The sequence below is a fragment of the Salvia miltiorrhiza genome, chromosome 2, assembly GCF_028751815.1.
Source record: "Salvia miltiorrhiza cultivar Shanhuang (shh) chromosome 2, IMPLAD_Smil_shh, whole genome shotgun sequence".
Taxonomy (NCBI): domain Eukaryota; kingdom Viridiplantae; phylum Streptophyta; class Magnoliopsida; order Lamiales; family Lamiaceae; genus Salvia; species Salvia miltiorrhiza.
Window position 1 is genome coordinate 3,505,947 of NC_080388.1, and position 27,375 is coordinate 3,533,321.

Sequence of the window (27,375 nt, forward strand, 5' to 3'; positions counted from 1 at the left end):
CATATTTAATATTCCAATTTGAAGGATATAACTGGAATTGAAAAAAAATATATCCACTATCTAACTAGAACTGCCGAATTTTTTTTTTTTTTGCACCACTAATTTGTTGGTTGCTTGTGTTGTAGAAGTTGTTTAAAATTTTAATTATCTTCCCATTTATCTCATTTTGAATATAAAATATATTTTTGTTATTTTCATATAATTATATTTTGGATAAAATATCTAATATACATGTTAAATAAAATATCATGAAAGAACCCTTAATTTAATACATATGCTATGTAAAAAATGAATTTAAAATGAGCAACTTATAGTAAATGAAAGTTTTAACATATTAAACTATTTATATTATTTTTCTAGAAACAAGAATCTATATTTTAAAATTCAGTAATTTTCTATAGTTTTTCGAATTCTAATATTTTAATTTTTTAAACTTATGTATTCCTATTTATTTTATACTCCCTCCGTCCCAAACGAAATGTCATGTTTTCCTTTTTGGGCTGTCCCAAACGAAATGTCATGTTTCCTTTTTTGGCAATACACTCTCTCTCTATACTTAATATTTAAATAATTTCCACCAACCCACTTTATCTACTTTATACACATTTTTTAATCTTCGTGCCGAAAAGAAATAGGACATTTCGTTTGGGACGGAGGGAGTAGTATTTAAAGTTATTAATAGGACATATGTAATTTATCATAAAATGGTATCATATATATATATATATATATATATATATATATATATATATATATATATATATATATATATTATAAAGAAAAGTGTGTGGAAATAAATTTAATTGGAAGGATAAAATTTAAATTAAAAAAAAAATAAGGAGTTAAAAAATAAAAATCAAATTCAATATATTATTTAAAGTAATATATTATTTGAATGAAGTAACTTTTTATTTTTTTATATTTTCCTTATATATATATATATATATATATATATATATATATTACTTGATTTGACTATTAATTATAATTTTGAATCTGAAAGTAGTTGTTAATCAGGTTTATATCATTAGCAACTTATTATATAAGTGATACTATATCTATATATAAACAAATGTTATATTTTTGCATAAATTACATGATTATATTAAAATATTATATCACTTTGCAAATAATAAATTTGATAATAAAATTATTTTTTTTTAGGTTATACTAATAATTACTCTCTACGCCCATAAAAAACAGTCTATTTTTACCATTTAAGGATGCCCACAAAAAATTAGTCTCATTATAGTTTTGGAAAGTTTGCATCACATGATGGATCTGATGGATCTTTTTCTTCACTCACAATATAATTAATTAATATTATTTATATTAATTTTTAAGTATGATCCTTTATTCATTTACAATACACTAACCATTTTTATTAAAATCTGTATCATCTCTTTCTAGGACTATTTTTTGTGGACGAAGAAAATATAAAATACATACACAATTTATACGAGTCTAAGATTACAATCACCACGCATAGCGCGGGAGATACACTAGTTAAGATAAAAACTGATGATTGCCATAGATTTGAAACTTCAATTGATCAAACCTTCACTACTAGAAAAATATTATCATTAATTAATACTTCTTATTTTCTTATCTCCTTAGAAAAATAATTGGTACAATATCTACTATTCATTTATACACATTAGATGTATCACACTACACACTCCTAATAAAATAAGGAGTGAAAATTTAAAATGCCCTATTCCTTAAGTTATGTGTGAAAAATGCCGTCTTTTATAAACATAAGTATTTTATACCGTATTCTTTAAATACCCTTTGATTTGATGGGTTTGCTTGGTTTTTTGTGAAAGTCTTACACATTTAACTGATTTGATAGCTATCAGTCATAAAAGTCAACGATTTGACAGCTATCAGTCAAGAGAACATGTGACCGGTGGATGACTAGAACATGTGTCCGCCTGGGCGGACACATAATTTCGTCGGGCGGACACATGATTTTACCGATCAGACACATGATCTGGCGGATAAAATAATGTGTCCGCCCGGACGGACACATGATTTCACCGGGCGAACACATGATTTTATCGGCCGGACACATGATTCGGGTGCTAGAACATGTGTCCGACCGGTAAAATCATGTGTCCGCTCGGTGAAATTATGTGTCCGCCCGAACATACACATGATCTAGCCACTCACCGGTCATATGTACTCTTGACTGATAGCTGTTAAATCATTGACTTTTATGACTGATAGCTGTCAAATCGATCAAATGTATAAGACTTTCACAAAAAATCAAACAAACTCATCAACATCAAAGGATAAAATAGGTACTTCACATAATTAGGGCATACAATGCTTAAGTTTATAAAATAGAGTATTTTTCATATACAACATAAGGAATAGAGCATTTTTGCCTATTAACACTAAAATAAATATCGAAGATATTCAAGGCTCACAAGTCACAAGCATGCAAACAAACAAGCTTACATGATGCAAAAAACGATGCACCTCCTTTTCCCTCAATTTTTTCGTGGTTGGTCCACACTGTATAACCCATAAAAAATACAACTATCTAATATGCTCACTAGTATTAGTATACTCATTTGAGCAATGCACGATGAACATCGAAATTAAATGATATATTTAAATAAATAATATAAATATTAAATATATTTTTAAAATACAATAAAATAAACATCAATTACTCAATAAAAACATGAAATTTCAACTTTGTATAAAGTGTAAAAATAATTATAATTATTTTTATGGAGTTCGAATATCTAATATATTTGAATTTGTGATAAAATTGCTACAACATTAAAGTTCATGTATTTTTTTACACCTTTCAAAATTCATGTGCAAAACCATACTACCCCCCAAAGTTGGTATATTTAGGCGCCAATAACCCTAATATATACTGAAGCACGCGCTTACTCTTATAGCTAAACTAACATGTATTACAAAAAATAAATATATGATTATAATAAAGAGAATAATGTCATAGGCTGGCTATATTATTTGATTATTTATTACATTAAAAAAATACAAATAATATAATTGTGAGAAAATATGGTTAGTTGATTACATCAGTGGATCAAATCATAAAATTATATTATAGTAGTATATTATATTCGTGAAATTTAAATAAAAATGTAGAAAATATAAAGGGATGACTATAATTCTGAGAATAATGTCATACGCTGAGAAAATAAATCAACTACCCAATGAAATTGTACTAATAAACTAGTGGACTTGAATTAAAAAAAATTAAAATAGGAAGGAATTTGTACAATGGTTAGAATTATATTCTTATGTTAGCTACATTTTTTTGATTATTTCATGAAAGTACAGGTTAATGGAAAATCATAACAAATTAGGAAAACTGAAAAAAGTTTGAAGTTTTAAAGTGATATTAAGAGACTCTCACTGCAGCAGTAACAAGAGATGTCAACTTCAATCGTAAGGCTATAATTCCCAAAGCTGTCTTGCTCTTTCAGATTCAGAGCAGTGATGCAAATGAATGAGTTTGAGCATGTTTGTCTCTCCGATATCCGAAGGGATCTCTTGCAACTGCCACAGATCTCAAGCAATGAGCTTTTCAAGAGCTCGAAAAGCAGAGGTGTCAGCCCAACACACGACATCACAGCCGTCGATTCTCAAGAACCCGAGACAAGGAAACTCACCGTTGAAAATGCTCAACTCGCCTCCCAAGAAAGAGTTGTGTTCTAGCTCAAGAACTTGTAGATGTGGAACGAACCAATCGTTGCCAGATCTTCTCGAGCGAGGCTGCAGTTTCTCAAGCACAACTTGTTTAGCCAAGTGGGGAATGCAAGCCTCTTGCTCAGCAAACCCACTGGAAATCTTCATAACCTGTTGGGAATTCCAAACAAAGATCAACATTTGCAGATTCCAAACAAAGGATATTGAAGAAGGAAGCTTGAACTCGGAGAAATTAGCAGGACTATGAGCAAAGAACCGCAACTTACACTTCGTTGATAGATCTCTCACTGTAGAATCCCTCACTCACACACCAAACTCTCGCAGAAGAAAATAACTTTTCTTCATCTGCTAAGCTTATGCATAGGTCTCTGAGAAGATCATGAATGCAGACAGATCTAATCTTTCCACTCTTACGATACTTACCAACTTAAACGAGGTTCCTGTCAACGAGATCCTTTAAGTAATCCTCTTCCAAGACTCGAGTAGCTTTTGGTTTTAGAAATCCCTCAGCAACCCAAAGTTTGGTGATTCGCGAGACTGGAATCTCGCGATCCTCTTGAAAAGTCCCCATATAAAGAAAACATGGCTTTAGATGAGCAGGCAAATGGCTATAACTCGAATACAACACATTTAAGCGTTGGTCCCCCTCTCCAGAACTCAAAATTGCTCTTTTGTTTTCTAACACATTGTGCCAATATTCAACTGTCTTAGCCGACTTAGTACGAAGCCTCTCCGTTACTGGTAACGGATCTTGATGAATTAGCAGTCGGCTGCTCGTATCAAGTTGAGCAAAGGGATTCAATCTGTTTCATACTTCCCAAACAGGAGGCAGTTAAAAACTATTGACAAGTCAAAAACAATTAATACACAGATAGAGCTCAGCAGTAACATCGCTGCCATCACTTGTTCCTATTGATATTGTTTCTTGCAGCAGTTCTTGTGCAAGGTCTATATTTCTTTTTTTTCTCCCCAAGAAAACTAATTGCTTATTATTTTCGATGCTCAGTTTTCAATAATGACAATGAACCTCAGATACCACAGGAGGTATTGGAGGGTCTCGAGTTCAAATCTCACTTAAAGATCGCCATACATTAACTTACAAGCTCAGAAAAAACAGAGATCTTGATTTCAATCAAGAATTCATATTACATTGTGAAACTAAATTAAATGTAGTTTATTTTATGTAGTTTACATTGTGTCATAGGTGAGACAGAGAGAGAGAGGGGCCACTTTATTATATGTATCTAGTCTTGATTATCGTTCCACATTACTGTAGAAAAACATAGAGATTAAATAAACAAATAAGCAATTGTACTTTCCCATTAATCTCTATTGCAATAATTCTTGACCTTCAAACACAACATAAGACCTAACTAGAATAGAAATCCTCTGGTACGAGTTTCTTAACCTTATTAAACAGAACGCTATCTTTACCTTCCCTTTTCACTGGTTCAATCAACATCGAATATGAAATTTTGTCAAGTGTGAATACCCTTGCATCCATCTCTTCCATGAGTGGCATTGCATCAAGCGTCTGGTTCCTTTTGAGAAGACCTTGAACAAAAACATTGTACGTCACATTATCAGGCAAGCAACCGTTGTTTACCATTTTCATCATCAAATACTTAGCCTCCTCGATCTGCCCTTCCTCAGAAAGTGCACCGATAAAGATTGTATACGTTATTACGTCAGGCTGCAAACCTTTGGACGGAAGCTCATAGAACAGATCCTTGGCCTCCTCTATCTGCCCTTTTCTGCAAAGTGCACCAATGAGAATACTATATGTTAGGACGTCAGGCTGCAAACCTTTGGATAGAAGCTCGTCAAACAAATCCTCTGCTTCTCCGATTTTGTTGTCGTTGCACAATCCCTCAATGAGAATATTATATGTTCTCATGTCAGGCAGCAAACCTTTGGATGGAAGCTCGTCGATAAGATCCTTTGCTTCTCTGACATTGTTGTCGTTGCACAATCCCTGAATGAGAATATTGTATGTTACTATGTCTGGAATGATACCTTTATCTTCCATGATATGCAACACTGGAAAAGCTTCAGCAATACGATGAGCTCCGCACAAACCATCCAACACGATATTATAAGTCCTTATATCCGGAGACACTTGTAGAGCTTCCATCTCTTTAAACAACTTCAAGCCGTCTTCACATTTGCCTTCACGAAATAAGGCCTCTAGCATTATGCTATAAGAAACCACATTGTGCTTTAACCTTTTAGCAGGAATTATGGTAAAAAGACGTGAAACTTCATCAACTTTCCCCATTTTGCAATACCCGTTCATCAAGCTACTGTAGCTTATGATATCAGGCTGGATTCCGGAATTCACTGCCAATTGCAAAATGCGTCTGGCTTCGTCCATTTTCCCTTGCAAACAATACCCATTCATTAAGCTATTGTAGCTGATGATATCGGGCTTGATTCCAGAGTTCACTGCCAATTGGAAAATGCGCCCGGCTTCATCCATTTTCCCTTGCAAGCAATACCCATTAATCAATGCATTGTATATGACAATGTTGGGGTGAACATCAATCTCCTTCATAGATACCAACAAATGCTCGGCCTCTTCCACATTTCCATCTCTGCACCAAGTATCCACAAAGATATTACACGTCACCACATCTGGGAAGACAATCATCTTCTTGAAAATGTCTTCAGCCTCATCCTCTCTACGATGACTGCACAACCCCTCGATTATTGAATTATATGTCACAATATCGGGTGAAATCCCCTTATCACCCAAACTGGAGAAGAGTTGGAGAGCTTCGTCCACCTTTCCTTCCTTGCATAGACCATCAATGACTATGTTGTATGCATAGACATCGGGTTTGCAGTTCCCTTTTCCCTTTTCCAATGAGCAGAGCAACTCAATCGCCTGGAGAATATCCCCAGCTTTGCATAATCCATTAATTATAGTATTATACGTATATTTATCGGGCTCACATAAATGGAAGGCCGACAGCTTCCCCAAAAATTTAGCTGCCTCTGGTATCCTTTCAACAAACAGAAGGCCTTTCAAGAGAGTGTTAAAGGTTACAACATCAGGCTCGTACCCACGCTTGAAAAAACTGCCTAAGATCGCAAACCCAAAATCAGGCCTTTTCAGTCGGCAATAGCAATCAATCGCAATATTCAACGTGTAGTGATTTACAGGAGCATCCCTTTGAAGCATTTCGTCGAACAGATGAAGTGCAGCAGAGTATTGTTTCAGCTTGACCACAACGCTCAGCAATTTCGAGAAAAGCTTAACAGAAGGAAGTGGCTCCGTTCTCATCATCTCCCGAAATAGAGCGACAGCATCATTGGGCTCACGTATAGATTCAAAATCGAATCTGGGATAGGCGGAGAAGTATCTAATTTGGTGGGTGAGATTATCAAAATTGAATCTGGGTTTGACAAGAAACGAAGCAATGGGGAGAGTGGATGAATTGAATGAAGAATTGGAGATAATTCTTCCCAAAATCATGGCAGCGTGATTCCGACTCATCCTCACTCTAGTTTTTCTTTTTATGTGATAATTTTGCAGAATATTTCGAAGAGATGAATGAAAAAGGTGTATGATGATAAGATAAGTGCAAAAGCAGATTAATTTGATTGAAAATAAACAAAGTGGGTGTTGTGTTAAATAGCCTTCCAAAGAAAAGCATAACTGAAAACAATAAAATAGCTCAACTAATCCCAAATAATAGGACTTTATTAGACCGAAATGAAGATAAATTCCTTGCAATTAATTAGTGGACGGATTTTGTCTTATTTTTCTTGCTGATAAAGATTAATATATTTGGCCATGAGTTAGTCAAAGTAGAGCAAATTACCTTTAAATTAAAAAGGGTAAATTTGGTTTAAAATCATAATAAATTTTTAAATTTTAGTTTTTTTCACAAACTTTCATTCTTGTTTCAAAATACATAATAAATCTTTTTTTTTTTTTGAACTTTCCCATAGTGTGATTTTCCGGCGAATTTTTTGAATGACGTGGCTCCGAATTTGAATGATGTGGCATATTTAAGGGTTAAGTACCACTTTTTCCCTCAACGTTGACACCCATATCGCCTTTAACACCCTAGCGTCAGAGTTGACGCTGTTTACTACCTCAACGTTTCAAAATTGAAGCAAACTGCCCCCACGTTTTAACGGCCATCCCAATCGCAGCTCTAACAGGATCAAGCACCGTTAAAACGCAGGAGGCAATTAGATTGTCATGTCACATAATTTCCATATAATTACATTGTATTGCCACGTCATTTAAATTTTGATCGGAATTTGTCATCGTGGGAAATTCCAAAAAAAAAGATTTATTATGAATTTTGAAACAAAAATGAAATATTGTGGGAAAAACCAAAATTTGAAAGTTTATTATGATTTTATACCAAATTTACCCAATTAAAAATTAAATTTATTCATATCAAAAGTTATATAATTTATATATATATCTATACTATATTAAAAAGGGAGTTTTCAATTTCAAATTGATTTCAAATCAATTTCAAAATTGAGTGAAAATTTTGTAGTTAGAAGCTGCTTCATCTGAAACGTTCAAAAACATCAAGTTAGATCAAGACGATATACTTGACACTACCACGTCGAATGATCATCGAATTTTAAATAATCAACGACTGGTATAAAATCTTTACATCAACATCAACAAGTTGTTTCAAGTTCTTCTGGATTCCTGGCACGTGGCCCTTTCCCACAACAGCAACCACAGAGTTATGCTCGCGAGCGACTTCCAGTAACTTGGCCGACATATATCTATATATAGCAAATACAGAATGAAAACAGTCAAACATGCAAGATTACAAGGATGAAAAGCCTAAAATAGCAAGATGAATTAGAACACTAACAGATCGCGCTCATGGGTAAGGGTTTCAAATAAAGTAGGACTAATTTTGGCCATCTCCAGAGTTACTGCACTAACGGCGTTAGGATCATTGAGAGCTCTCATGAACTGCATAAAGGAAAAATCAACATTTTTATACTCAAGTAGTATCATTAAAACTGACCTCCCCACATATAACGCAGATAATATTTGTAAGTCTTATATGGCAAATAAGTATACCAGCTTTAAGGTATCTTTGAGTTTATCTCTTGAATTTTTACGACAATAGAGGAAAAATTCCCAAAGAAACGACATGACCCGCATTCTCCGCGCTGTAATCTGCAGGAGACAAAAACTAGGAATTGAAAAGCAAGTTGTAGTAAGCTTTAGGATATATTCATACAATGTGTAGGTGTATAACCATGCAGAGGTTAAACATTAATAATAATGAAAAGTTAAAAGTTAATCTGTGAATGATTTTCTGAGATGAACTCGCAGCTATTAATTAAATGGTTAATACTATTGCAAGGAAAATTCAATAGTCGCAGTCAGAGTATTAACACTATTCAAAGTGCAAGATACAAAAAGAAAAGTAGCTTACACCAATAGGTCGATCACCAAGTACAACCTTGGCACCATACTCGTTGGCTTCCTCATACGCCACTTGAAACTCTCCCCCAGTATTACTCTAGAAAAGGAGATGAGTATATATGAAAGATAGAATCATACGCCAAAAAATGTTTCACTACTAAGTCAGCATATATGAAAGATAGAATCATACCTTAGCAAGATGAGTTAACAATTCTTACTTAAGAGCATATTACTTAAGAGCATATGAAAAGTCAGACAAGGGAAGTGTTCTTAATAAGTTCATTCATCTTCAACACCCAACACGAGCACGTTGGCTCTTCTTACAATGACATTGAAAAATCCATTCATCTTGAACCCCAAAAGGCCAAAGTTACCATTTCATCATTATTTCTGACTAATTATAGAGTGGCATCTTCCAACTTAATACTAGTGCTACCATTTCATGATTATTTCTGACTAATTACTAGCACTTAATTCAATTAATTCTTCCAAAACTAAAAAGAAATGAAATAGAAATACGGCTCAACCTCGCCTGTTTTAGGCTTAAGATATTTAGCGCGACTAGGGCAAAGCTCCACGAGAACAGCCTGCAAGCATATCATTGCTGTTTTAGAAAGTGAAAACAATTATAGCATAAAAAGATAACATAAATATATACTAAAATAAAAGTGGCTTCTATTGTTTCAAAAGAAAAGCACCTCTGGTTTTATCAATCGTATCAACTGCTTAACTTCCTGACAAGATTTCTGAAAATGGAGAGAAATTAACATAAGCTATTGTGATTCGATTACAATTCTACATATTAACAATGTAACAGGAAAATTTGAGAATTATATATATATAACAAATACAGAGAAATTGCAGTAAATTACCGGAGACCGATGATAGGTTCCGATCAAAGACACAGCGCAAACACCGCCGCGCGCGGCTGACTCGCACGTGAGCATCGTCACACTCCCCGAGAGCTCCACCGGCAGCCTTTTATAAGTGTTTGTCGCAGGGACCAATTCAATTTGTTTTACATCTTTATATATATAAAAAAGCAAAGTAAATGTAATTTAATTCAATTGCAAGGATATAATTGGAATTTATGACAAAAGTGGTAACCACAAACTCCTAAAAATTGGCTGACAATTAGCTTGGCTAAGAAAAAACGGATGATTACCTAATAATTAACTAAATAAATATAAACATTAAATAATTGAAATCTTCTATTGCACTAAATTTGTTATATTAAAATATTTATATTTTTAGTAATGATATTTAAAGGGAAAAAAAACTAGAATCCGTATTTCAATTTTTTTCAGTTTTTGTCAATTATATATTATAATTGATTTTATGAAGAAAATTATAAAAAAAAATAATTCATTACAAATGGTACACTAGAAGAAAATAGCACATACATAAGACAACATACATAACAATCTTTGTCAAAAACCGTTATATATGAGCGCTTTTTTTTACAATAGATAACGGTTTGATTAATTTTCATTATATTTATAGTGTTATCTATATATGCATATGAAACAATGCGTTATATATGATCGTTATCTATTAGTCATATACATAACGGTACTACTGAACCGTTTAATACATTCAAATGACACTTTTAATAATAAAAACGATAATTTTCTTAAATGCAAATGATTCTTCGCAGATGATATACTTTTACAAAAGCAAATAATACTTTTGTGTAATATTTTTATCACCAAATTCTCTCTCCCCTCTCATTTTTTCCAATCAAATTATCTCTCTTCTTTTTTTCTTTTTCTATTTTAAATATTTTTAAAAAATTGTTAATTTTGATTCATGAAAAATTATTTAATATGAATATTAAATTAAAGATTACGAGAATTTCTTTAATTCAATGTAAAAATTATAAAAAAATGAATTTAAAGTAAATATATTGCGGTCCGTGCGTAGCACGGGAGGACATACTAGTAATAATAATATACAGATACCATACTTTTTTTTAACCAGTTCTTTTATATTCCTTCCGGGCTCGTTCAATCAGTGAAAGACTTTCTATCTTAATATTGAGGTATAAGGACTTAAAATAAACTAAGTTAAATCGAATGGTATATATACAGTCTAAAAAAGTGAGGTACAAGGATTTAAAATAAATTATAAACTGTTGGTACGTGATGTGATCAAGAAAAATGAATACCCCTCCTTCAATACTCTTGTATTTATAAATTATATTGCTTAGCACTTTCTTCAAATGTGTCTGAAATTAGAGACAATTGTTGAATTTCTAATGCAATCAATGTGAAAATTTAAACATTACTCAAAACCATCATAAGATCTGTTAGTTTTATTTAATTATTTAATAAAATTGTACGGACGAATAGAATGATTTTCGAAGTTTTATGATCACCATTTCACCGATTACTACTAGCATGGCAAATAAAGTTGAAACACTGAATTTGGTTTGTTTAACATTGCCATATAATTACTGAGTTGATCGTATTAAAATTTGATTTGTTTAACATTGCCATATAATTAAATGATAGTATAACAATTGTATCAAACTTTTTTTTTTAATTTACCTATGACTCTTTAAGACCATGTTTTATCCAGCCTTCATAATTATTTATGGCCTGACACAGATTGAGATTGAAGAATCTAAAAGAAATAACCAGTTGGTTATTCACTACGCATGATTATTCATACAAAGTAATTCTCTTGAATTAACAAATTATAGTACTTTTTAGCTCTTTCTTCTAATGTGTGAGAAGTTAGAGATATTTGTTGAATTTCTAAAAACATGCAAACACGATAAAAAAAAAGGTCTAAACCATTTCAGCAAATATCATGGCAATCTCACAGGCAACTAAAGTTGTAAGCAGAAAAAATGTGTAGAAAGAAATATAACAGATTTCAAAACAAAATGTCTAATAAAAGGACATTACATTACATCTTTTAAGAGATAAATGCCAGATATTATGGCAACTGTTGCTCCAATGCCTCTAACAGTCGTGAACATTCTCTTCACAATTGGTACATGAAGCAGTTGCTTCATCTGAAACATTCAAAAACATAAAGTTATATCAAGACGATATACTTGACAATACGACGTGTAATGATCATTGAATTTTAAAGAATCAACGAATGGCATAAAATCTTTACGTCAACAGGTTGTTTCCAGTTCTTCTGGATCCCTGGCACGTGGCCCTTTCCCACAATAGCAACGATAGAGCTATGCTCACGAGCGACTTCCAACAACTTGCCCGATATATATCTATATACCACAATATAGAATGAAAACAATCAAACATGCAAGATTACAAGGATGAGAAGCCTTGAATAGCAAGATGAATCAGAACACTAACCGATCACGCTCATAGACAAGGGTTTCCACGTAAGAAGGGAGCAACTTGGCAAGCTCCTGATTTAGTGCACCAGTGATAGTGTTGTTAGGACCATCTGATTTAATTCTGTTTAACTGCATAAAGGAAAAATCAACTTTTTTATATTTGTAAGTCTTATAATTAAGGTAAATAAGTATACCTGCTTTAAGGTACTTATGAGTTTCTCTCTTGAAAATATAAAAGAAATGCAAAATTCCCGAAGAAACGCCATGACCGGGAATCTACGGAATGTAATCTACAGGAGACAGAAACCATGAAATGAAAAGCAAGTTTTAGTAAGCTTTAGGATATATTCACACAATGTGTGCAGGTGAGCTTAAACATAAATAATAGTGAAAAGTCAAAGTTAATATGTGAATGATTTTTCTGAGATGAAGTTACCGCTATAAATTAAATGGGAAATATTATTGTAAGGAAAACTCAATAGTTGCAGTCAGAGTATTAAGACTATTCAAGTGCAAACACAAGAAGAAAAGTAGCTCACTCCGCTAGGTCGATCACCAAGTACAACTTTGGCACCATATTTGTTAGCTTCCTCATACGCCACTTGAAACTCTCCCAATGGATTACTCTAGAAAAGGAGATGAGTATCATTTTGCAAAACTGGTGTGGAATTTGCTGAAGAAGCCAAAACAATGTTTCTCTACTAAGAGGGTCTTTGGCTGAGCTTATAAGTTCTTCAAAACAACTTATAAGCTGTTTAAGAACTTATTTTGCCAAACGCACTACTAGAAAAACGCTCATAGATAACGGATAAATCGTTATCTATGAGCAAAAAAAGCGTTGTGTATAGTGGTGTTATCTATTATAGGTGTCATACACAACGGTTTAAAAACCGTTATCTATGAAGGGAAAAGATAACAGTACAACCACACATACATAACGGTTATAAAACCGTTATCTATGAAGGGAAAAGATAACAGTACAACCATACATACATAACGGTTATAAAACCGTTATCTATGTTGATTATAGATAACGGTTTTCGACTGTTATGTATTATAATTTATCCGTTATCTATTCCATAATATATATTTTTTCATATTATAGTTAACAGTTTTTTATACTTTTTATAACGGTTTAAACCGTTATCTTTGTAAGATATAGATAACGGTTTTCCACTGTTATGTATTAGAATTTATCCGTTATGTATTATATAATATTTTTTTTCCATATTATAGTTAACAGTTTTTTATACTTTTTATAACAGTTTAAACCGTTATCTTTGTAAGACATAGATAACGGTTTTTTGTACCTTTTATAACGATTTTAACCATTATCTTTAATATTTAATATTTTTTTCTCAATTTTTATGTTATTTATATAAAGAAATAAATAAATAACTTTAAAACAACAAAATGATAAAATCAACAATAACAATATTATATATTATCCAAAATATTCGTACATTATCATTCGAATGAACCAAGTATCAAGTATCTAAGATCATTACATATTTCGATTCACTTCCTGGCTTATCCACTCCGACAAAGTCCTCATCGACCTCTCAAAGGCTTCCTTCGCGCTCATCTCCATCTTGATCTTCCTCCCTTTTTGAAAGTAACATCTCCATCTTGATCTTCCTCCCTTGATAAAAACTCATATGCGTGCACACAAAGGCTCAGCTGGAATACATCAAACTACAAGTCCAACACTGATGCACACTAATTTATTTGCTCAAGAATTTTCCTTCCAAAGCTCAGTTCAAGTAAAGGCATCTATTTTTCAAAATTATCCATCTCCACATAAGTGTAAATGGTGACTAATGCTGATAATAATACTCAAGAATTTCCTGCATATTAAGATATCTCAAATTACCATCTTTCAATTACTTCTCAGTACTGTAATAATACTCAAGAATCAAGATTATGCCTAAACGGTGACTAATAACATACCAATGTCCTTATACAGAGAACTACTTTTGTTACGTAAGGCTGAAAAATTCAGCATATGGAACAGAACCAACCCGGTGGCTAACGTGAAATTCAAAAGAAAGAATTGGAAAATCAGATATCTGCAAACATTTAATCTTTTACCTTATAATACCTTGCAGACATATTAAACCTTCCAATATCCAGAAAGATATATACAAATTCCTCCAGGCATGAAATTGACTCTGCAAACCATGAAACTAACGTCATAGCAATTCAAACTGGAAAATGAAACAAGACGAGAATATATGATCCAAATAACTATTTATCACCTAGCTTCGAAGATCCCCAATTGTCTTACCTACAATTTCTAAGTCTAGGACAAATTTAATCCAGCATTCCAGCTTCAATGGAAATAAAACTATTCGTCTTAATATATTCCATATATTCTTCTTGATCTTAACATGAATATAATGCGCAGGTACAGAAACTGCAAAAGGGTGACAGTATCTATGATGAAGGTAACTGAATATACATTTTTCAGCATCCTACTCCTGCTTATCTACGTTTCCTGATTCCAGAACTGTGCGTGGAGGGTTTATTACGACTCACTATAACAAAGGGACTCCTAGGTCTTGCAATAAACGTGTTTTCAGTTTTTCGTTCAGACCTTATCAGTTAGTGAGTAGACTAACTTGCTTATGTTGTCTTCATTTCTTGGAGTTCTTTCAAGAACTCTTAATTATTCCTCACTACAATTCCAGATCCATGAAATTCAGAGTCCCGATACTACACTACTACTATAACTACATCTTGCTGACTCTGATTTATTCCATTTTGCCATAAATGAAGAGAAATAGATGAGAATTTTCAGGGGTTCTTAATCAGATGAGCGTCACGACAAGTGCAACTACAAAATGACAAATCATTGTAGTATCCAATTTATGAAGAACTAAGGAACCAAAGAACCCTGATTAACTCAGCATTTTTCGTCTGAGCGCATGAAGTTAACATCAATACGCTCCCAAGATACTTGATTAAGACCTCTAATCATCTCCTCTACACACAGAATTTCGAAGTTCCTGTTAGCACTTAATAATCACATGAACACTTTATCTTACTCAAACACAACACACACTAGAGTGTAGCCAACCTTCCAAGTCAATAACCTGTGTTCCAACAGCAGAGGATACTTTATTGTTTACATCTTCAGTTATTCCCTGTTCTACATGGACGATGTGAGGATACTTCATATCATTCACATGAAGACTTTCCTGTAGAAGAATCAGAGGAAAAATGACTATCACTTCAACATTTCATGAAATAAGAAGAGAGTGTTCGAATTGGGAAAACATAAACCTAACCTTTGGTAGTTCGTTTTGACGGCGGATTGATGAAGTTCTCCATCCCACCACATCTTAGAAATCAGTGAAGGCAAATGTAAGTTTATCAAGAAGGAAGGCAAGAACTTTTCTGCTACAAGAAAAAGGATCATAAACTATTTAAAGGATACGGTCATAGTTTGCGTTGGCATATACCACACGGTGGTTGAAAGATCGTAATGCTGATCTGCATATAGGGTCAGAGTTGTTAGAAGATAACAAAAGAGACTTCATTTGCTAACAAGTGATATAAAGAGTTTGTGCTGCCAAAAATCGCATACTAACATGAAATGAAGGTCAGCAGAGTCATTGACCATCTGAAGCAGGAGTGGAAGTTTCCCACCATCATTATCCGTAAGGAAAAGATGCTTCCCTGATCTTCCAGTTAGCTGTGCAGAGAGTTTCGAATAAGTAACTAGAAGTAACAACAAACACCCAATTCATTGAGTCTTTGATAAAAGCTAAATATAGAACAAACAACAGCAGGTTATAACTTAACAGAACCTAAACCCACCCGGCCACCCGTGGCACAAAAATCTCATACATAAGGAATCAACCAAAGCGTCCAAAATTATAGTAAAACAGCATCAGAAATCCGTAAAGCATCAATGAAGCAACACCACCTCATCAAATACACAAGATACAAAGCATAAAATTGCATTGCTAGACAGGAGTCATCTGACAACAACCCCTATTTCTATCAAAACCATCGAACATGACGGCTAAAGCTACTACTTTATCCACAATGTAAGATAGAGTTCATTTCCTACCACATAAACTACAACCATAACCCATAAAACCGACGCCCACAAACTAGCATATACTGATTAACGAAAAATAACTACTCCACTTCTCAAATCAAGAAATCTACCTCCGGAAGTAGCTCAGTGTCAAACGAATGCAGATCCAATAGCCCCGGGCTACTCTCATTTGGCCAAACCAGCTCCTCGCCATTCTTCCCGTGAATGCCCTGGCAGCGTCAACGGCTCCGCAAACAAATCGCCTCCACTGTACGTCCTTTGCGCCTGCACACTCTTGTACATTCTCGAACCCTGACCGCCTCCATTGTAATATCCAAAATCCTAATTTGAATAAAGCAAAAAATAAACAAAAGAAAAATCAGAAAAATCAAATATCTGAGTTCCAGCTCGTGGAATCAGATCTGCGCAAGTTCAAACCCACCAAAATCGTAAAATCGCCCAAACTTACCTGAGCTGGAGGAACCGCATTGTTCGAGGACTGTAGATGCTGCAGGCCAGCTGAAAGAGAGGGCTTACCGTGTGCGGTGTGCGTGAGTTGCCAGTGGACAGACGGACGGCGGTCTGAAAAGGAAGCGGCGCGGCAGATCGTGGAGGCGCGCGAAGACTGGAGTCTGGAAAACCCTAGCCCATCTTTTTGACCCGTTTCTTCTCTTCATCACAGCTAGGGTTTGAAAACCCTAGCCTGCCGCCGCCGCACACTCGGCCAATAAAACACGCCGGAGCAAGAACGAAGGCGCGACGGAGGCAGACGGAGCTGGATGAAGGCGCGACTGGGGGAGCTTGATGAAGGCGCGGCGGACTCAGGGAAGGCGCGGCAAATTGGGATTTGGGGGGAGGCGAAATAGATAGAGAAGTGTTAGGGCTGTTAGGAACGAAAATCTTTTTCCTTTTTCTTTTGTTTAATTTTTATTATTCAATTTTGGTATTTAGGTTTCTAATAATATTTTCAGATTTTATTTAAGTGTTATTTAATAAAAAAAATGTTATGAGTTTTTTTTTTTCTCAAAGTCTATATATAGGAATAAATTCAGATTTTAGGATAAATAATTTATTTGTTATTTTTAATATAATATAATATAATATAATATTATATTATTTTAAAAAAATTAACAAAAAAAATTATACATAACAGTTTTTAGAGACGTTCATACATAACGGTTCAAAAACCGTTGTAAATGACTCTTATACATAACGGTTCTTGAACGTTATAAAAATAACTGTTATAAAAGATGGTCATAGATAACAGTTTTATAATACCGTTATGTATGCAACTAATAGATAACGCAAAAACATAACGCAATTGTTCAAACCGTTATCTATGCATTTAGACAACACTACATAGATAACGGATTTTCGCAAAACCGTTATCTATTCCTAAAAGTGCGCTCATACATAACGGTTTTTGAAAAAAACCGTTATCTATTCACTGTTATGTATGTAAACTTTTGTAGTAGTGGCAGCATAAATGAAAGTCAAATAAGAGCATACTAGAGCTACCATTTCATGATTATTTCTGACTAATTACTAGCACTTAATTCAATTAATTCTTCCAAAACTGATAAAAGAAAAAATAAATAAATAAATAAATCGGCCCAACCTCGTATATTTTACGCTTAGCAATTCTATTAAGAAATTTAGCGCCAAAAGGGCAAAGCTCCACGAGAACAGCCTGCAAGCATATCATTGCTGTTTTTGAGAGTGAAAACAATTATAGTAAAATAAAAGTGGCTTCGAAGTTTCGAAGGAAAAGCACCCCTGGTTTGATCAATCGTATCAACTGCCTAACTTCCTGACAAGATTTCTGAAAATGAAGATTAATCAAAATTAAGCTATTGTGATTCGATTACAATTCTACATATTAACAATGCAACAGGAAAAATAGAGAATTATATAAATATGAACAAATACATTAAAATTAGAGTGAATTACCGGAGAATTGTGAACGGTTCCGATCAAATAGACATCACAAGCGCCGCCGCGCGCGGCTGACTCGCACGTGAGCTTCGTCACACTTTCCAAGAGCTCCACCGGCAGCTTTTTCCTCTTATAACTTTTTCCGAATTCGGCTGTGGCTGAAAGAGAGCAATAGATCGGAATGGATCTGAGGCACCATTTCGGGTAGGCGGTGATGACGAGAGCCGCCGAATAGAGAGGGTATAATCCGTACATCTTGGAGTTAATATGAATATTCAACAAGTTGTTCACTCATTCACTATTTATACAAAAATATACTCCCTTCGTCCACAAAGTATTGCCCCATTTACTGTTCGGCATAGGTTTTAAGAAAGCTGATAAAGTGGTTGTGAGTGAAATATAAGGATAGTTGATTAAAGTGATAAAGGTAGTTGACTAAAGTGTTAAAGTTGTTGTGTGGTGGGTCCACTAGTAATAAAGTGTAATAAAGTAGAATATAAAAATAAAATAAGTTGTTGTATGGTGGGTCCATTAGTGACAATTGATTGTAAATAAATGAAAGAAAAAAGGGTGTAATGGTAAAAAAAATAGAATAAGGCATTACTTTATGGATAAGAAAAAATGGGTAAGTATGACAATATTTCGTGGACGGAGGGAGTAGTATATAAAAAAATGTATTACCTCAAAAAAATGTATATTCACTTATTCTCTCTCTCTTGTAATTCCACCTTTTGTTGTACACGAACTTACTAGGTAGCCGCTTTTGGTGACGAAATTGTATTATTCTTTAAATCTGTTAAGATTTTAAAGCCAGAATTTTAGTGTAATTTTTTTTCAGTTGAAGTGGATTTATAGAACGTGAAAATTACATAATATTATTATTATTTAAAAAAATATAGATGATCTATCTATATATATTAAAGCAAAATAAATTCTATTCTACGTGGCATTATATAATCAATCCATTCTAATTTTCCTAAATTCTCATTCTTTTTTTTTCTAAATTTTAATCAATTTCTATATCTAAAAACATTAAAAATCTAAAAGTCATGATATATTTAAAAAATAAATATCTAAAAAATCATTATATAAATATTTCAACAAAATAAATTATATCCTACGTGGCGTCGTATAAGCACTCCATTCTAATTTTCCTTAATTCTCATTCATTCTCATTTTTTTAATTTTTAATCAATTTTCATATCCAAAAAACTACTCCCTCCGTCCACGAAATGAGTACCCATATTTCCTTTTTGGTCCGTCCACCAAATGAGTACCCATTTCCTTTTTTGGTAAGTGTACCCCACACATCCCACTCACAATAAAAGTGGGTCCCTTATTCCACTCACACACACTTAATCAATTTCTTAAAACCCGTGCCACCCCCAAATGGGTACTCATTTCGTGGACGGAGGGAGTATTACATATCTAAAAATCATTATATATCTAAAAACTATTGAATATCTAAAAAACACTATACTAATATTCCACTGATCAATAAAGTTTTATTTATATCCTTACACGAAAAATAGAAAATACATAAGTATTTGTAATTTTGAGGTTGTAATGATTATTGTAATATTATACTTTATGATATCCAACGTTGCAATTTCAATTTAAAACGTACATGATTTACTTTAATATATATGACTTTGATGTTATTAATTCTATTTATATTCCCTAAAAAATTATCTTCGACCTCATGGGCAGACCAATTCAGGTTTTAACGTATATAATACTTCAATTGAGTTAAAATAAAAATCATCCTTAAGATAAGAATGTAGAACTAATCTATACCTTTGATCAACAATACTTAATATATTTTAATTTTCCTCTACTACTTACTGTATATTAGGAATAAAAAACTACTATAGAAAAAGACTATAGATCCCTTAAAAATCACAACAAAGTTGATCAAAGAATGCAAAATTAGATAAGTATTCTTAATTATTAAATCTACAAAAAAAAAAAAAAATCAACCTTTGGAATAAGATTTAATCATATCCATTAAGATGGAAAAATAATTAATTTAGTTCTAAGTTATAAATATAATAACTATTAAATTCAATTGTTAACATTTTTCCTTCAAATATATAAATAAATTGATTCCATTATTCAAAAGAGCACTAGTGAACTTATACGGTTGAATGAATTTAGTCTTTTCTATCTTCCGATGCACTATCCGCTAATATTCATTTATGAAGATGACGGATTATAAATTCTTATTCATTCCAATTACTTCATTCTAATTTTCCTCAATTCTAATTCATTCTTGTTTTTTTTTTTTCTAAATTTTTATCAATTTCCATATCTAAAAATTATGATATATTAAAAACTACTCCCTCCATCCCATGAAGCATGACACAGTTCTTTTCGGCACGGGAAATAAGAAATTGGTATTTTGTGTGTTAAGTGTGGTAGGTGAAAAAGTAAAAATGTGAATAAAGGTAAATTTTTTGCCATTTTTAGAAATGTGTCATGCTTCGTGGGACAGACTAAAAAGAAAACTGTATCATGCTTCGTGGGACGGAGGGATTATTAAATATCTAAAAATCATTATATTAGTATTTCAAGAAAATAAATTCTATCCTATGTTATGTCGTATAATCACTTCATTCTAATTTTACTCAATTCTCATTCATTCGTTTTCTTTTTCTAAATTTTAATCAGCTTCCATATACAAAAACCATTATAAAATATCTAAAATCATTATATAAATATTCCACAAATTAAGAAAAATTTATTTGTATCATGTTGAGAACTTAATGAAATATTCTAGCCCTAGTTTTGATGATACCAAAATTCTTAAGTTCTCTTTGTAATAGACTAGAATCTTTCGAATTCAAGTGTTGGAGTTCATCTTCTTGTTTAGTGTTCTGAAGACTGAAAACTGAAGACTGAAGGACTGAAGAATGAAGAACGAAGGACTGAAGACTGAAGAACTCGACTGATGTTTGCGATTAAAGACAGAGCCAAATACTGATATTTGACTAGAACGAGTTTCTCAACTGAAGAATCAGTTATGACTGATTCATATAATGTTGGCTATGTGGAATCGGCGGACTGATACAAAAGTCAAGTATCAGTTAAACTTCTTCATCGGACTGATTACTCTCCAACGGATGAATTCTTGAAAACCATCTCCGCCAACAGATCTATTCAAGACCTCTCCTATAAATAGAGCTCGAGAATCACTTCAATCTTCACCGATTCAAATGCACAAGCTGAAACGCTGCCGAAATTGCAACTCAGCCAATCAATTAATAAACTACCCAATGAAATTGTACTAATAAACTAGTGGACTTGAATTAAAAAAAATTAAAATAGGAAGGAATTTGTATAATGGTTAGAATAATATTCTTATGTTAGCTACATTTTTTGATTATTTCATGAAAGTACAGGTTAATGGAAAATCATAACAAATTAGGAAAACTGAAAAAAGTTTGAAGTTTTAAAGTGGATATTCACCCTAAGAGACTCTCACTGCAGCAGGAACAAGAGATGTCAACTTCAATCGTAAGGCTATAATTCCCAAAGCTGTCTTGCTCTTTCTTAATCTCCAATGCTGAAATATCCCCAGATTCAGAGCAGTGATGCAAATGAATGAGTTTGAGCGTGTTTGTCTCTCCGATATCCGAAGGGATCTCTTGCAACTGCCACAGATCTCAAGCAATGAGCTTTTCGAGAACTCGAAAAGCAGAGGTGTCAGCCCAACACACGACATCACAGCCATCGATTCTCAAGAACCCGAGACAAGGAAACTCACCGTTGAAAATGCTCAACTCACCTCCCAAGAAAGAGTTGTGTTCTAGCTCAAGAACTTGTAGATGTGGAACGAACCAATCGTTGCCAGATCTTCTCGAACGAGGCTGCAGTTTCTCAAGCACAACTTGTTTAGCCAAGTGGGGAATGCAAGCCTCTTGCTCAACAAATCCACTGGAAATCTTCATAACCTGTTGGGAATTCTCTTGGACGCCTCCTCTGTCCATCTGAAATTCAAAATTGCTCTTATGTTTTCTAACACATTGTGCCAATAGTTGAATAATCTTTGTAAAATGATGGTTGCATATAAAATTATGAAAAATTAAGTTGGGGTAGAGGAACTTAGTTTTGCAGCTTATAAGCTTATTTTACCAAACAATTTGAAGGAGTTGCCGATGTGATTTATCACTCTAGATCTGCTGCTTCATTGCTACCTCCTCCATCAATATTGCTGTTGGTTATCAAGTTGAGCAAAGGGATTCAATCTGTTTCATACTTCCCAAACAGGAGGCAGTTAAAAACTATTGACAAGTCAAAAACAATTAATACACAGATAGAGCTCAGCAGTAACATCGCTGCCATCACTTGTTCCTATTGATATTGTTTCTTGCAGCAGTTCTTGTTCAAGGTCTATGTTTCTTTTTTTCTCCCCAAGAAAACTAATTGCTTATTATTTTCGATGCTCAGTTTTCAATAATGACAATGAACCTCAGATACCACAGGAGGTATTGGAGGGTCTCGAGTTCAAATCTCACTTAAAGATCGCCATACATTAACTTACAAGCTCAGAAAAAACAGAGATCTTGATTTCAATCAAGAATTCATATACATAATTCTTACATTGTGAAACTAAATTAAATGTAGTTTATTTTAGGAAGATGGGAAATGAATGATGACTGGATCAGTAGCTCCAATTTGCATATACAATGAATGCAGAAGTTGCAAGTCAAGGTGCATAGCTGAGCAACTCCCAATCTAAATAAATAATCCCACCAACAGTGCCCACAAATGTGTATCTAGTCTTGATTATTGTTCCACATTACTGTAGAAAAACATAGAGATTAAATAAACAGCATCACAACTACAAAAATTGAAGCATTTTTAATCATCATAACACAAAGACTAAATAAACTAATAAGCAATTGTACTTTCCCATTAATCTCTATTGCAATAATTCTTGACCTTCAAACACAGCATAAAACCTAACTAGAATAGAAGTCCTCTGGTACGAGTTTCTTAACCTTATTAAACAGAACGCTATCTTTACCTTCCCTTTTCACTGGTTCAATCAACATCGAATATGAAATTTTGTCAAGTGTGAATCCCCTTGCATCCATCTCTTCCATGAGTGGCATTGCATCAAGCATCTGGTTCCTTTTGAGAAGACCTTGAACAAAAACATTGTACGTCACATTATCAGGCAAGCAACCGTTGTTTACCATTTGCGTCATCAAATCCTTAGCCTCCTCGATCTGCCCTTCCTCACAAAGTGCACCGATAAAGATTTTATACGTTATGACGTCAGGCTGCAAACCTTTGGACGGAAGCTCATGGAACAGATCCTTGGCCTCCTCTATCTGCCCTTCTTCACAAAGTGCACCAATGAGAATCGTATATGTTACGACGTCAGGCTGCAAACCTTTGGATGGAAGCTCGTCAATAAGATCCTTTGCTTCTCTGACATTGTTGTTGTTGCACAATCCCCGAATGAGAATATTGTATGTTACTATCTTTGGAATGATACCTTTATCTTCCATGATATGCAACACTGGAAAAGCTTCAGCAATACGATGAGCTCCGCACAAACCATCCAACACGATATTATAAGTCCATATATCCGGAGATACTTGTAGAGCTTCCATTTCTTTGAACAGCTGCAAGCCGTCTTCACACTTGCCTTCACAAAATAAGGCATGCAGCATTATGTTATAAGAAACCACATTGCGTTCTAACCTTTTGGCAGGAATTATGGCAAAAAGACGTGAAACTTCATCGGCTCGCCCTATTTTGCAATAGCCGTTCATCAAGCTATTGTAGCTGATGATATCGGGCTTGATTCCAGAGTTGACTGCCAATTGGAAAATACGTCCGGCTTCATCCATTTTCCCTTGCAAGCAGTATCCATTAATCAATGCACTGTAAGTGACAATGTTGGGGTGAATATCAATCTCTTTCATAGATACCAACATATGCTCGGCTTCTTCCACCTTTCCATCTTTGCACCAAGCATCCACAAAGATATTACACGTCAACACATCTGGGCTGACCACATCAGCAATCATCTTCCTTAAAATGTCTTGAGCCTCGTCCATTCTTCTCCTATTGCATAACCCCTCGATTATTGAATTATATGTCACTATATTGGGTGAAATCCCCTTATCACCCAAAGAGGTGAAGAGTTGGAGAGCTTCGTCGACCTTTCCATCTTTGCATAGAGCATCAATGACTATGCTGTAAGCACAGACATTGGGTTTGCAGCTCCCTTTTCCCTTTTCCAATGAGCAGAGCAAATCAATAGCCTGGAGAATATCTCCAGCTTTGCATAAACCATTAATTATAGTACTATACATATATTCGTCAGGCTCGCACAGGTGGTAGGCGGACAGCTTCCCCAACACTTTAGCTGCCTCTGAGATCCTTCCAACCAGGAGAAGGCCTTTGATGAGAATTGTAAAGGTTACAACATCAGGCTCGTACTCACGCTTGAAAAAAATGCCTAAGATAGCAAACCCAAAATCAGGTCTTTTCAGTCGGCAACAGCCATCAATTGCAATATTCATCGTGTAGTGATTTACAGGAGCATTTCTCTTAAGCATTTCGTCGAACAGATGAAGGGCAAGAGAGTATTGTTTCATCTTCACCACAACACTCAACAGATTATTGAAAAGCTTAACAGAAGGAAGCGGCTCCGTGCTTACCATCTCCCGAAATAGAGCGACGGCATCATTGGGCTCACGTATAGATCCAAAATCGAATCTGGGATAGGCGGAGAAGTATTTAATTTGGTGGCTTAGATTATCAAAATTGAATCTGGGTTTGACAAGAAACGAAGCAATGGGGAAAGTGGATGAATTGAATGAAGAATTGGAGATAATTCTTCCCAAAATCATGGCAGCGTGATTCCGACTCATTCTCACTCTAGTTTTTCTTTTTATGTGATAATTTTTTAGAAGGTTTAGAAGAGATGAATGAAAAAGGTGTATGATGATAAGATAAGTGCAAAAGCAGATTAATTTGATTGAAAATAAACAAAGTGGGTGTTGTGTTAAATAGCCTTCCAAAGAAAAGCATAACTGAAAACAATAAAATAGCTCAACTAATCCCAAATAATAGGACTTTATTAGACCGAAATGAAGATAAATTCCTTGCAATTAATTAGTGGACGGATTTTGTCTTATTTTTCTTGCTGATAAAGATTAATATATTTGGCCATGAGTTAGTCAAAGTAGAGCAAATTACCTTTAAATTAAAGAGTAGTGATAAACGGACACCAGGTGTACTGAACACCTGGTAAAAAATCGGTTTTTTTGGTGGGTAGAGAGTGGGCCGGTATTAGGGATTTATTGGTTTTACTGTTTTATCCCTTGATTTTCTCCATGTATATATATCTGAAATTAGTCTCTCTCCCTTGATTTTTTCGTCCATTCTCGTTCCTTATTTTTCGTCCATTTTCTTTCCTTTTTTTTCGGCTAATTTGTTTCTAATTTTCACAAAATCTTTCATTTTGTTTCCTTAATTTTTGAAGACTTTGTTTCCTTATTTTTATGTTTTTATTTCAGAAAATTTTATAAATTATATAATTCGAATATATATATTTTTTTTCGGTTTTGTTATTGATTTATTTATTTTTAAATTTTATTATTGATTTGTTACCAATAATTTAGTGTTTCTTGTTATAATAATTCTAGATTTGTTTCCGAATATTTTTTTTCTAAATTAATATTATTTATTTATTTTTCAAAAATTATTACTCCTAAATTTTGTGTTTATTTGTTTTTTATTAATTTGTTTCAACTGATTTTGTGTTTCTCCTTAAAAAAATAAGTACTAGATTTGTTTTCGGATATTATTTTTTAATTTTTTGAAAATTAGATTTTTTATAAGATAAAAATAAATTTTTATCTAATATTAAATTATGTTTTTATTTTGGATATTTATATTGCTAAAATTTTGTTATTTTTATTTGTTTCCACTAATTATCCGTTGATAAATATACTCAATATATTGTTTCCAATATATTTGGTGATTCTTCTAAAAATAATCATAGATTTGTTTTCACTAATTTAGATATTCTCATTCTCCACAAAAAAATGTAACACATTCAAAAAATATATATGTTATACAGTTTTTTCACACGATTTCCCTACGTGTGAATCACTGAGTAATTGTATTTCTACTTTTCTATTCACACTAATTTATTTCAATTATATTATGCAACTTGATTACATTGAGTATATATAGTTATACGAGTTCATTAGACACACACACACTATAGTAGTTCTCCGAGCAAAATTCCATCGTATGATTCATGAATATTAATTTTTATTTCAAAGTCACTACATTATTTCATTTAATTAATTCAACTTTATTTCATTGAGTTTTAATTATTTCTTATTATTATATCGGGTTTAATTAATAATATAATTTTTTTATTATTTCAATTATATAATTAAACTTGATGAATGTTGAGTTTAATTATTTCGACTATAATACTATATTATAATATATGGTCTTTAAGTATATTGTTATATTGTTATATAATTTCAACTAATCAATTAAATTTGATTTCATTGAATATAATAATTTCGACTTCATTACTCAGACAATTGTGGTTCATTTTGCTATTACCACATCGATTACAATACTTGCTTATATTATATTCAAATAAAGAATATGCTATATAGGTTTACGATCAAAATCCCTGCATATGATTTATCTTATTTAATTTTTTCTCATTACTCACCCTATAGTATTTCATTTTCTTATTATTATATCGCTTTTAATAAACTATACGTTATATATACTTTTTTCGAGCAAAATCCCATCATATGATTCATTCTTTTTTTATTACAAATTCACTAATTAATTTCAACTATCAATTAAACTTGTTTGCATTGAGTTTAATTATTTTAACTTCGTTACTCACACAATCGTAGTTCATTTTTTTTTTTTTACGATCAACCAAGACATATAAGC

The 27,375-nt window shown here is 33.2% G+C and overlaps 4 protein-coding genes and 1 long non-coding RNA gene across 10 annotated transcripts; all 5 read right to left on the reverse strand.

Annotated features, from left to right (window-relative positions):
• Positions 1-3,206: 3,206 nt before the first annotated feature.
• LOC131012673 (pentatricopeptide repeat-containing protein At3g22470, mitochondrial-like) lies at positions 3,207-7,423 on the reverse strand. 3 transcript variants are annotated; one of them, XM_057940663.1, is made up of 4 exons: positions 5,131-7,423; positions 4,211-4,499; positions 3,963-4,164; positions 3,207-3,846 (listed from the first exon to the last, which is right to left on the reverse strand). In XM_057940663.1, exons 1-2 carry the CDS (start codon positions 7,193-7,195, stop codon positions 4,495-4,497), a joined length of 2,070 nt encoding a protein of 689 aa, XP_057796646.1. In that variant the 5' UTR covers positions 7,196-7,423; the 3' UTR covers positions 3,207-3,846; positions 3,963-4,164; positions 4,211-4,494. The 3 variants fall into 3 exon arrangements, with proteins under 3 accessions (XP_057796646.1, XP_057796645.1, XP_057796643.1); XM_057940662.1 differs by having other exon boundaries at positions 3,207-3,570; positions 3,660-3,846; positions 4,211-7,423; XM_057940660.1 differs by having other exon boundaries at positions 4,211-7,423.
• Positions 7,424-9,128: 1,705 nt separating this feature from the next.
• Positions 9,129-9,871, reverse strand: LOC131012676 (uncharacterized). The gene is made up of 3 exons (XR_009097416.1): positions 9,817-9,871; positions 9,646-9,705; positions 9,129-9,215 (listed from the first exon to the last, which is right to left on the reverse strand). It is a non-coding gene; the product is annotated as an uncharacterized LOC131012676 (long non-coding RNA).
• A 2,275-nt stretch (positions 9,872-12,146) lies between these two features.
• Positions 12,147-18,680, reverse strand: LOC131012674 (uncharacterized). Of its 2 annotated transcripts, XM_057940664.1 has the most exons (7): positions 18,433-18,680; positions 18,257-18,304; positions 18,101-18,172; positions 12,974-13,060; positions 12,629-12,724; positions 12,451-12,563; positions 12,147-12,359 (listed from the first exon to the last, which is right to left on the reverse strand). In XM_057940664.1, the coding sequence occupies exons 1-7, from the start codon at positions 18,670-18,672 to the stop codon at positions 12,215-12,217; spliced, it is 801 nt and encodes a 266-aa protein (XP_057796647.1). In that variant the 5' UTR covers positions 18,673-18,680; the 3' UTR covers positions 12,147-12,214. The 2 variants fall into 2 exon arrangements, with proteins under 2 accessions (XP_057796647.1, XP_057796648.1); XM_057940665.1 differs by lacking the exons at positions 18,101-18,172; positions 18,257-18,304.
• Positions 13,849-17,960, reverse strand: LOC131012675 (uncharacterized). 3 transcript variants are annotated; one of them, XM_057940666.1, is made up of 8 exons: positions 16,952-17,960; positions 16,614-16,824; positions 16,028-16,131; positions 15,874-15,929; positions 15,725-15,777; positions 15,514-15,634; positions 14,526-14,605; positions 13,849-14,129 (listed from the first exon to the last, which is right to left on the reverse strand). In XM_057940666.1, the coding sequence occupies exons 3-8, from the start codon at positions 16,057-16,059 to the stop codon at positions 14,016-14,018; spliced, it is 456 nt and encodes a 151-aa protein (XP_057796649.1). In that variant the 5' UTR covers positions 16,060-16,131; positions 16,614-16,824; positions 16,952-17,960; the 3' UTR covers positions 13,849-14,015. The 3 variants fall into 3 exon arrangements, with proteins under 3 accessions (XP_057796649.1, XP_057796650.1, XP_057796651.1); XM_057940667.1 differs by having other exon boundaries at positions 17,020-17,564; XM_057940668.1 differs by having other exon boundaries at positions 13,849-14,281; positions 16,952-17,554.
• A 4,585-nt stretch (positions 18,681-23,265) lies between the features above and the next one.
• On the reverse strand, positions 23,266-25,446 carry LOC131012677 (putative pentatricopeptide repeat-containing protein At1g12700, mitochondrial). The gene has a single exon (XM_057940669.1). The coding sequence runs from the start codon at positions 25,308-25,310 to the stop codon at positions 23,382-23,384; it is 1,929 nt and encodes a 642-aa protein (XP_057796652.1). The 5' UTR covers positions 25,311-25,446; the 3' UTR covers positions 23,266-23,381.
• Positions 25,447-27,375: the final 1,929 nt, after the last annotated feature.